This window comes from Chiloscyllium punctatum, chromosome 37 (assembly GCF_047496795.1).
Source record: "Chiloscyllium punctatum isolate Juve2018m chromosome 37, sChiPun1.3, whole genome shotgun sequence".
Taxonomy (NCBI): Eukaryota; Metazoa; Chordata; class Chondrichthyes; order Orectolobiformes; family Hemiscylliidae; genus Chiloscyllium; species Chiloscyllium punctatum.
In genome coordinates, this window is record NC_092775.1 from 46,377,493 (window position 1) to 46,389,924 (window position 12,432).

Genomic DNA, 12,432 nt, shown 5'->3' on the forward strand with positions numbered 1-12,432 from the left:
AGAAAGAATTTTGATGAATATAAAATATGCTGAGGATAGAATAAACCACCAAAAAATATCTCAGTCAAAATATAAATGTTATATTGTGAAATGGAAAGGATCACAAATGTTCTATTTATAACTATGAAGTTAATACAATCATGTTGGTCTGAAAATGGCTGATATTGGAATCATTTCCTGCTCTATTTTGCGTCATGGCAATGAAACAATGATAGTTTGCCAACAGGAGGTACTGATAGGACACATCCACAGGAACTGACTGTATAGTGACTTAAGGAAATCAGTGCAGTGTTTAAGATTGGGCATATATCAACATGTCACTAATTTATGGAATGCTGTCAAATGATAGTCAGTGTTCAGATAAAAATCAAAATGCAATTTTGGATGCACCTAACAATGGATACAGTCTAATATTTGGTGGAGTTTGATAGGCTGATGTATATTGTTATCACTCCCAGGAGAGGAAGAACTGTTAAAAGTTTACATCAGAACTTATTTGGTGGAGTCAACCAAGAGTTTCCTGCATGTAGCAGCATAAGAACAAAGCAAAAAAAAAATCAGAAGTTCAGAGCAGATGTGAAAACACCATGGATGTAGAGATCAAGAAGGGAAAGAAGGTAAAAAAAATCTATAATTTGACATTAATCTTTCATAAATTCCACCTAGACGAGTTGTAACATCAAAATCGTAAATCTGTTGCATGCCAGACGTAATGCAGTATTTGTAGGTATATACACCCACAGTTTCCTTTAGGGAAACTTACATTCATCAAAGAGTACAAGCTTTTCAAAGCTCTTTCTGAACTGTAAATTAAAAGATATTAATTCACTGAGAAAATTTAATGTGTCATGTTAATTCAATGTTATAAATTTTGCCATAGAAGGCTAAAAATCTGCCATAGCTACATTTATGTATATCTGTTGGTTTCTTTATACAGACAATTGTTTGCAATATTTAAGAAGAGCCTGAGATTTCAGTCACTAGAAATCAAGTTTGCATGCAATTATTTGGTGTAAGCAGCCTGTGTTATTGGTTTAAGAATCTGCTCTATGCAGCAAGCATTCCCATTGTCTGTCACTGAAATGGGACATTAGCAAACAATGGAAATGATGATAGAAGTTTCATTTTTCTACTTCTTCATATTGGTGATTATTTAGCACATACTGCTTTGCGTTGTTCTGCCTATTCTATTTTGTACACATTATAATAAAGTTCTGATTTTCCACTGCTTAAGATTTACAACATAACTTCCTTGATGAAATGAAAGGTTCTCACTATATTTAAAGTAAATAATATTCAATAGTGTTGGCTTCTGCATAAGCCTTCAGCATCCAGCATCCCAGAAGAGAGTATGCAAGAAATTGGACTTTTTGGTGTTTATATTTATTGCTGTGAGTGTCTTTAGAGGGCAAAATAGCCTGAGTGAAAACACATGCATGTGCACATTTGTGGATCAAGTTATACCAGATTAGTGAGGGCATTAGCATGTGCGCAGAGTTAATGTCTGGTAGAAATAGGCAGAGCAGACAAATTATCAACAGATAACACTGATTTGATATTTGAAACTTAATATTCCAGCTAATGCCCTCCCTTATCCTCAGACAGCTGAATGCAGGTCCAACAACTGGGGAGGCCCACCAATGCTCATTAAAAGGATCACCAAAAATCTACAGATTTCCTTTGGCTGTTGCATGATTTAACAAGTGTTTTGTGATTCATTCATTTGTATCTAATTGCAAAACTCTGCAAGAAAATAAATAGAGAGTTTAGTGGGATATGGTGAAGGACAATTTACTATCATCAGAAATGGATATTTTAAAACACAGCATTACATAGAGAATTAACAGATGTTACTTGGAGCAGGACAAGTTTCTGTAAAGTGGAGGAGAATAAGAGCAAGCACAAAGTCATATCCCCCAAATTATTCAGTTTGTGATTTTCCTATCTACTCTTATCTACTCTTCTGTTAGAATGTTGCCATAGAAATACATCAGATGCTGTACCACAAGTGCAAGCTCAATGCAAAATGTGGACTAAATGGCCAGTAGCCATGAAAGTGACGGTGGTAATGAAATTACATGCATTTGGCTCCTTCCAGACTTCTGTGGAAGATATTTGCAACATGTCAAGCACTATTGAAGAAGCAAATGAGGCTTTCTATTCTGGCAGCAAAAATGATCCTGCCCAGATTTTGCTGCAGTGATATGCCAGTTGTAATTGAGCCATCATGGTGGCCAAAGGGAGTATTGGAATTTTCTCAGACTCTGTAATCGTTAAAGTGATAACCTTTACTGTGACAGTGGCTATATTTTATTTGGAATAGGCAAGACATAACACATGCTGATATTTGAGCAAGTGTATCAAAGTGCCATAGTTTTACCATGGCACTTTGGGTAGATCACCAATGATCACCACATAAATGTTCCCAAATGTCATGACACCAGTTGATGCTGTATGTAAAACATTGCTAAAGTGAGATACAAAGCAAAAGCTTTTTGTCCTGCACTTATGAGACCTGTTGCATAAGAAACCAACGTGGAAAGACAACATATTGGGGAGGTGATGGTCTAGTGGTATGATCATCAGATTGTTAATCCAGAAACGCTGATAATATTCTGAATCTGGGATTAGAATCTGGGAAGACGGTGGAATTTGAATTCAACATTCTAATGATGATTATGAAAATATTGTCAATTGTTAGGGTAAAAGAAACTATCAAGTTCACTAGCGCCCTTAAGGGAAAATAAATGCAAAGTGGTCGACTCTGAATTCCCTTTGGCCAATTGGGTGGGCAATAAATACTGGCCTGGCCATGACACCCTCAACTTGTGAATGAATTTTAAAAGACAGCAAAGAAATAGAGTGCTGATTGATTGGACCATGATTACAGAAGCAATGGTTGACTGCTAATTTTACTTAGCTGATTTGCCTGAAACCAGGCAAGTAGACTCCAAGTGGTCAGGGTATCACCTTGGAGAAAGCAATGGAGATTGAAATTCTCCATAATCCATTCCTCAATGGAAGAAATATGCAATGTGTTGACAAATTCCTTTCTGCTTTAGAGACAAGGGTCCTATGTATGTATATATATATAGTATTCAATGTAAATGAATCACACTGAGAGCCAATGGTGATCTTAAATATGTTTTCAGTGTAACTCATAACACAATCAGAATCTTTTTTAGTAAACATTGTCCAAAAATGTGTCGTGGATATAGGGTGTACAGGCTTCTGGTGCCTACTGTGGAAGGTCAAAGAACTATATTGTTTGATAGTCTGCTAGTCAATGGAATGTATGATCTATATACTGCACTGCAGAAAATCACTTAAGGCTACATAGATAGCACCTTCCAAACTGATGGCCCTATCATCTAGGAGGACATGGGCAGATGTGTGGGAACGGAGAGATAAACAGCTCCCAGAGGATGGTAAAAATAATTGTATCTGAGCTCTAGCCAAGGTATTTGGATGCCAGAGCCATTATGTTTCAACTGCTTGGTATGGGAATGCTGACTGACTCCCTGTACCAGGATGGAATGTTAGAAACTAGTTGCTTGAAAGATTGATGTGGTTTGGGCACAGATTCTTCAATGACCGGTTTCATCATTGATACATCCAAATGATAGCTAAGCAATGATTAGGTTAACTTTTAAATGCATTTTCATTTTCACACTTGCTGCTACTGAGCATTGGTGGAGGGAGTGAATGTTTGCATAAGTGGTCGAAAGTGAGGACTGCAGATGCTAGAGATCAGAGTCAAGATTAGAGTGGTGCTGGAAAAGCACAGCAGGTCAGGCAGCATCCAAAGAGCAGGAAAATTGTGTTTGTATAAGTGGTGCCAATCAAGCAGGCTGCTTTGTCCGGGATGGTGTAAAAATCTTTAGAGTCATAGTGTTTTTACACATGGAAGAAGTCCTTTGGTCCATTGTGTATGTGCTGGTCAACAAATATCCATCTGTTCTAATCCATTTTCCAGCACTTTATATTATGGAGTTTCAAGTGCTCATCTAAGTACTTCTTAAATGTCTTGAGGGTTCCAGTCTCTGACATCCTTTCAGGCAGTGAGCTCCAGAAACCCACAATCCTTGGGTGAAAACACTTTCCTCAAATACTCTCTAAACCCCCTGCTCCTTACTTTAACACCATATCCCCTGTCTATTGCCTTCTCTACCAAGGGGAAATGTTTCTCCCTGTCAAAGCTCCTTAGAATTTTATGCAACTCAATCAGATCCCCTGTCAGCCTTCTCTCTTTCAAGGAAAACAACCTCAACCGATCTACCCTCTCTTCATAGCTGAATCATTTCAGCCCAGAAAATAACCTGGTGAATATCTTCTGTCTTCTGCAGTGCAATCACATCTTTTTGATAACATGGAGATCAGAACTACACATAGCACTCCAATTGTGGCTTAATTATCTTTATCATAACATCAACACATCAACAGCATTAGTCACCACTTCTAGGACTTGAAAAACCCAACTGCTAGAAGAAAGCAAGAGCTACCAGATCCAGGAAGCAAATCCTGATGGGCCAGGAGTTACAAATGTGTTACCCTTAGTCTCCCAAACAACCTGCTGCAATTCTCCCACTCACAATCTCCATTTACCCTTCTTGGCATCTCACTTTCCCTATGAGTTCAATCCCTTCACCTGTAATCTCTCTCCTTCATGATCTCTATCTGCCCATAATCTTTCATTCTCCCAATGAGTACCCAATGCCCTATCTTCACATCATTTCATTCCCCTCTGCTCTGTCTTGCCTCTCCATTATTTCTTCTACCTTGGCTTGGAGATGCCGGTGTTTGACTGAGGTGGACAAGTTAAAAATCACATAACACCAGATTATAGTGCAATAGGTTTATTCTTCTTTCTTTTACCTTCTTTCCTCATTATTCCATAGTTCCTTGAAAGTAGAGTTGCAGGTAGATAGGATAGTGAAGAAGGCATTTGGTATGCTTTCCTTTATTGGTCAGAGTATTGAGTACAGGAGTTGGGAGGTCATGTTGCAGCTGTGCAGGACCTTGGTAAGACCACTGTTGGAATATTACGTGCAATTCTGGCCTCCTTCCTATCGGAAAGATGTTGTGAAACTTGAAAGGGTTCAGAAAGGATTTACAAGGATATTGCCAGGTTTGGAGGATTTGAGCTATAGGGAGAGGCTTAACAGGCTGGAGCTGAGGGGTGACCTTATAGAGGTTTACAAAATCATGAGGGGTATGGATAGGGTAAATAGGCAACGTCTTTTCCCTGGGGTCGGGGAGTCCAGAACGAGAGGGCATAGGTTTAGGCTGAGAAGGGAAAGATATAAAAGAGACTTAAGGGGCAACTTTTTCATGCAGTGGGTGGTACGTGTATGGAATGAACTGCCAGAGGATGTGGTGGAGGCTGGTACAATTGCAGCATTTAAGAGGCATTTGGATGGGTATATGAATAGGAAGGGTTTGGAGGGATATGGGCCGGGTACTGGCAGGTGGGACTAGATTGGGATGGGATATCTGGTCGGCATGGACGGTTGGACCGAAGAGTCTGTTTCCATGCTGTACACCTCTATGACTCTATGACTCTAATGATTGGTCTGTGGCACAAAACCTTAGTTCAATACTAAAATGACAAATTCTCACTGAAAACTACTGATGAGGAAACAAGGAACTGTGTTGACAATGAACACTGAAACATATTTTTGGGGCAAATAGATAGAATGTCACTCTGCATCTGAGGGTGCTCACTGTGAGTGTTTGAAGTGAAAGGTGATGCAGCGTTAGCTCCTCCACCTCATGAACAGAAAGATACCTAGTTTCATTCTCTATTTTCCAAAAACAGAATAGCAAATCAAACACAGAAGTGCCCAAGTTTTTTTTTAAACATTGATGTATGTTGCTGTAAGTTCCAGAGAGGAAGAAACATGAATAGTTCAGGTCGGAACTCATTTGGTGGAGTCAGCTAAGTGTTTCCTGCATGTAACTGCATGACTTTAAGCTAGTAAGAAAGCTTAGGAGTTCAGAAAAGATGTGAAAACACAAGTTTTTTTTTACCAAAGGGAAGAAGGTAGAAGATTTAATAACTTGATATTAGTCATTTAGAAAATGTCAAAAGTAGTTAGTTGTAAATTTATTAATCTACAAATTTAATCCTTTTAAAGCATAATTCAGATTTAAATGTGATTGCGGTTTTGATCAGGAAAGCGTTAATCAACTTTGAGGGATGTTAGATGTTTTGAGTTCTTTTCAGAAAGTTGAAAAGAATATTAAAGCTTTGGAGGAAAAAACAATTGGTGAAATGATGATCACTCATATATTGTGTTGTTTTCCTGTAACAGTTAAGCTACCTACACAAGTGCCTTGTTCCAGTCAGGTGAATATTTTATTTGTGTAACTTATAAGGAAAGGTGAAATTTGCATTTTTTAATTTCACTTTAAATCAATGCATATTTTAATAATGAGTGAATGATTGGTTTTCTGCTATAAAATGGTCTTTGCCTATTATTGAAGTTCTACTGTAATCAGTTACAATATAAAATAATGTAATTTCACATGTTACATCTCTGATGGTGTTTGCACTTCAACTAGAGCTACCTATTCACAAATGTATTTAATTTCACATCTTTTTATATTCTTCCACTTCATATGCTTATATTTTTAAAAGGTGAGGGGGTCTCTGTCTCAGTAATCATTGTGGTTAAGCATTTCATGGCTCCAATGATGCTCTGGGATGCAAACATTTCTTTAATGTTCTCATTTTATAAAGTAAAAACAATGATATTTTCTGGTGTATTTGTCTTTCCATAGTGCTTACTCATTGTTTGGTTCTGTGTTAACATTGCAGAAAGATATTCATTCCTCAAACTTTGAGATTTACTGCATTTCTGATTTGCAATTCTTAGATTGTACCAATTCCAGGTTATAGAGCGAAGCAATTAACTGGAGTTAAGATGCAGACCACTTATAATCTAATTGAATGGAATTTTGAACCACGAAAATAACAACACATTGGAAAGCAAGCTTCAATTGGTTAAAGCCCGCACTGAACTGTAGTAAGCAATGTTATATGTTAACAGCTTAGAAAAATATATTGTCAACTTAACTATTAACTATGTTAATAGCTCTATCACATCAATACTAATACAGCACTTACAATTCAATTGTTGGTCCCTACATCTTCCAGGATTCCTGAAACTTGCTCTTGAAAGCAAGACAGAATACAACAGCGAACGAGGAACTGAAGGCACTGCAGTGAGGTTTGTAAATATCAGAACCTCAGAACTAATTTCTTGCCTGCCTTGTGAAAGGCTGTGCAGAGAGGTTAATTTGAAACTTTGGAGAGATGTGTCTGGTCTCCATTTTGGATCTCTGATCTATCAGATCAGTGTGAAGAGTACTTTTATGGTGTAGTTTGGACCTAGGATGAGGTAAAGATAAAAACAAAAGTACCAGCAAGACCAGCACCAGCACAGGGACCATGAAACTATCATTGCCTGATGTGAAATCCCATCTAATTCTCTAATGTCCTTTACCCAGTCTGGTCTACATGTGGCTCTAGACACACAGCAATGTCGCTGACTCTGAACAGCTCTTTGAAATGGCCTAGCTCACCACTCAGTTAGGGATGAGCAACAAGCACTGGCCTTTTAATAATACCCATATCCCATGAAAGAATAAAACTAAGTATAATAAGCAAGAGCAGAAACAGCCTGCTGCTCATAGTCCTGCAGTTCCACAGGTACCAGGTGATCAGCAGTAACATGCACCTTGTAGGAGGCCGTATAGAATCTATAGGTAGAGAAGCACCAGTTTCTCAGAACGCTCAGCAACTTGCATAGGATGTGGCAGATATGTTTGAAACAAGTCCCGCTGCTAGATGAACCTAATAGTTATGCTTTGCCAGTTGGCCTCAAAGTCAACACCATCCTGAACTCCATTGCCTCTGGATCTTTCCAAATCTCTGTCAGATTTGGCAAGCTCTAGCAGTGGCCAAGAAATGGATAAGGCAGCCAATTATGTCAATTATGATTCTAGTCAGAATGAGCAGGTACCTGAATTGACAACTGGATCTGACTTCACATATTTGATGAGTGTTACTGATTATAGTTAAGCCTCCCCCAGCTTGCCCAGGAGTATCTTCAACTGCAAGGGTTTCCATGCCATCAGCCATAAAAAATAAGTTTATGCTGATATTGTAAGATTCCTGGGCATGTGCCATGCACTTTTATCCTCTAGTGGTGCACCTTCTCTAATCCTTTGCTATACCAAAGCAGACTTGTCCAAGACCAGGCATACCCATTTAAAACATGGCTGCTGACATCTATGATGCACCTGACCAAAGAGGCACAGGAAAACCAGATGACAGATAGATGTGTCATTGACCAAGGTATTTGGAGGCTTCCCTAAAGGTAAAACAGCCAGGATCTCCAGAATGGTTGACCATGATGAACCTTATCCAACTATGCAGCACAGCGAGGGGTTGACCTGAAAGAGGAACAAAGCACAGAGCACAAAAAGCATTTCAAGGAGGAGGTGGTAGAATATAATGTCACCAGGACACTAGTAGCAGCTCACATCACTCACCCAGATGTTTTACTGTCAACAAGCTCATTTTGACTGCACCACTCCAAAAGTATAGACTATTTTTGCCAAATTAACCCAGTTCAGTAAACAACCAAGCATCCCTTTCACAGCCGCACCACCCACACACTTCCAACCTTATATCAGACATTGTCAGTGCTATACCAATAATCACAATTTCCTGGGAGCAACCAGAAATGGGTAAGGTGAGAAGGTGGTGGATAGAAATAATAAGTACCTCAAAAATAGAGAAGAAACGTGTCAATCTAGCATTGTGTATCTATGGGCAAAGCTTTACTCTTTAGTCCCTCTCCCTAGCACTTCTATCTGGCATGGGACAGCTCTACACTTCGTCAGAGATAGGTTACTCAGATTCCTGCTGTGACATATTCTTGGTCATCATCCTCTGGGTGTCGGAATCTGTGAGAGCCCTGCCAAAGGTTGTTGCTCCTGGACTTGGGTTGCTGCTCCAGTCTGTCTTCCACTATCTAAGAGGGACAACTGTCAGAAATGGAAACACTTTGAGTCAACATCCCTCTGATAAACCATCTGTGCTTCCCTGCTGGCAATGAGCTAGACGGTATCTAACTACAGATCAATGTTGAGATGAATGGCCAAGACTCAGGCATTAAAAGTGGCCAAGTCACTCATGAAGGTCTGCATGCCATTGTTCAATCAGAGCATTTGATGCTTCATGTAGTTGGTCATTCATTCTGTGGACAAAGACATCATCACATGCAGCCTATGTGCTGAAGCCAGACTCCTCCAGTCTCCCTGCAAGTATGCACAGTGGGGCTGAAACGTACAGGACGTGACACATTCTTTGCTGGTGTGAGGAGTGCCTGGATGGTGTTGAAGGGAGTTAGGAGTACTCAGTTTGTGGGAGGAGGTGAACAGTGCACAGGGTTGTGAGCTGGGATGCTCAGTGGACGTGGAGCATAGATGCATGCTCACTGCTGTGAAGTTCTTCTACATCCTCACATATTTTTCTCTAGTGCTGTGTGCCCTACTGCTGCACTAACGCCTGAGAAAAGAAAGTGTACTTCATCCTCACTAACTCAAACACAAGTCAGCAACAGACGCTAATTCCTCCTGTCCAACCCCAGTGTGAAAGGACACATTAAAATGGATTCACACCAGTAAAATGTTTGGGGAAGCACTGATCTAGGCAAACATTTGACACATTATTGTCAAAGGGCTGCACTGTTGGGGATGCCATTCATTGATAAGAAATCCAGACCCTACAATCTGTTCATGAGAATGCTCAGAACCTCTGACAGCATTGGTGGTGAGAAAGTTTTTTATACCTTCTGGTTAACATGCTCTTAATCAGATTAACTTTCTACAGGCATCTTGTTAGTTCTTCCTATGTGCATAATAACCTTTCAACTAAAAATACTTCTCGTGTAATTCATTACAAGTGAAACACTTCTCAATGTTTGGATAAATCTAATAAGATGCTGTCAAAATGTTATTTCCCCGTCACGCACTTAGATTGTTTATGTACCTCAGGCTAATGCTTGTGGATCATCTCTCCATCTGTAGATTTTGAAAAAGTTGTAAAAATGTTCAGGCTTCATATGAAAGTTGCATAGCAAAAACAGTTGACGTAGATCAAATGCGCAATGAATGATCAGTAGTTGTGTGGCGACTAATATTATAGTTGCGCCACCTTTCCAAGAGGTGAATATTAGAATTTATACTTTATAATGTCAGTAAAAATGACAAGTATTTTTTCTGCTGTCTGTGTTGTAGATTTATTCACATGAATTTGTTCCATTGCTATAGTTCATGTATTATAACGATTCATGTTGGTACAAAAAGCTGACATTTTTAAGCACATTTTATTAAAGAGAGTGGTTAGCATGTGAAATAGTTTTGTCACAAATTTGTTCAAACAGAGCCTATAAATTCTTTAACAAGATAAGCAGATAATCATTAAAAAAAACCCAGGAATAATGAAGGATTGAGTACTGAAGGAGAAAAGGAAGCAAATATGGATACAGGGACAAGGGAGAATGGAGCAACAGCTCCTGTAATGAAGCCTGTGCTGAAAAACTGCCAAATTGCCTGGGTTTAACTACAATATTCTATTATTTCAGGGTACCTTGCTTGTGTGCTGTTTTTATTTCTGAACTATTAATCACATTTTCAGGGAGTGTCGGGAAAGATACTCAACAAATTGTATGAAAAGTAATTATTTCAAAAGTTATGTTTATGATTTTCTATGTGATTTTCAGGGATTTGTGTCTCCGATTAAGAGGCTGGTATTTCCTAAAGCTGACAAGAACAGGAGACAGCAGGACAGAAGCAGCGTGTACAGGAGACCTCTCCATTCCATCCCACTCTTCCCTCCAGATTACCTGATAGATCCTGAGATCCTGCTACACGACTATCTTGAGAAAGAGGTCAAAGTAGGTTCAGTTTCATAATCTAAAATCACTAGGTATATCATGTACTAAATAAATTACTAATTAATTCAGAAATTGCAAAGCTTGGTAATAATTATGACAGGTTATGAGAAAAAGACAAGAATTGCAATTAAAAACAACAAATGCTGGCGATCACAGCAGGTCAGGCAGCATCCATAGAGGGAGAGCAAACTAACGTTTTGAGCCTAGATTCAAAATTGTGGCTTGCTCTCCCTCCAGGGAAGCTGCCTGACCAATTTTGATCTCCAGCATTTGTTGTTTTCAGTACAGATTCCAGCATCTGCAGTAATTTGCTCCTACAATGATTGGAATTAAAGTGGATAGCTCCATTTGAAGAGTTAACTCTTGCAAAGACTTGTTGGACTGAATGGCCTCTTCTGTGTGATTTTAATAAGGAAATTAAATCTGTGCAGTTAATATTACAAATGGCAACCAGAATTCTTTGATACACAATGCAAACATGTTACTATTGTCTCTAATTCTGGTTGTGAGGACATAGAACGCCGTACCAGACCAGTGTTGGGGAGTAAAATCCAGATGCAATTGGTAAATTGATAAAATATATACATATGAATTATGGGGTTAGGATTGGTGGGAAACCTTGTCAGGGAACTAAGTCAGTCTTCAAGAGCAAATGGTAAAACTGTGAATCTTTTCTTTTCTATTTTCTGTTGATAAAAATGTTAAAAATGATAAGCTGAAAAATGTAAGGAATGTAAGAAAAGAAAATGTAAGAAAAGTAACTGTTTGTTACTACATGGTATTTTATGTAATAGAATATAAAATTGAAATCTGTGGTTTCTTGTTGGAATTTTAAGGTTTTACAGTGAGTGTGGTACCTGGTGGAGTTTGCTGTTGAGAGGATGTTGCATGTTATGTAATTTGCTATCAAAATATCTGGCACATGGTGTGGCTTTCTTATGTCAAATGTGGTATGCGCTAGAATTTGCTACTGTAAGGAAGGGCATATGGTGAGAATTATTGCTGAAAGTTGCAGTGTATTGAAATATTTGCAACTTAGCTTTGCCTCAAATTCAGACCAATTCATACAATGAAATCCCTGACAAATGTACATCATGTTGGTCTCACTGAAGAAATATTTCAATTTAATATGAAATATAAGTGTTTCAAGGCAAGAACAGCAAAAGTGAAGAATGAATATTTCTCCTCTGTGTGTACCATGGAGAAAGACATGAAGACTTAGGAATTTAGGGAAGTTACTGGTGATATCTTGGGGACAGTACATATCACAGTGGAGGAGTTGTTAGATGTATTACAATGTATGAAGGTGGATAAATCTCCTGGTCCTGATCAGATATATCCAAGAAGAGGCTGTAAGAGGCTAGAGAACAAATTTCAGGGGCCCTTGCTGATATTTTTGTATCATCATTAGCAATGGGTGAGGACCCAGAAGACTGGAGGGTAATGAATGTTGTGCCATTAT

At 38.7% G+C, this 12,432-nt stretch overlaps 1 protein-coding gene across 1 annotated transcript in view; it reads left to right on the forward strand.

The window, feature by feature from the left end:
- The first annotated feature begins 313 nt into the window (after window positions 1–313).
- Window positions 314–12,432, forward strand: part of ccm2l (CCM2 like scaffold protein) — a 38,015-nt gene continuing 25,896 nt past the window's right edge. Inside the window, exons 1-2 of the mRNA XM_072556762.1 lie at window positions 314–617; window positions 10,797–10,970. Coding sequence (XP_072412863.1) covers window positions 588–617; window positions 10,797–10,970 — 204 coding nt within the window. The 5' untranslated portion in view covers window positions 314–587. The remainder of the gene's footprint in view (window positions 618–10,796; window positions 10,971–12,432) is intronic.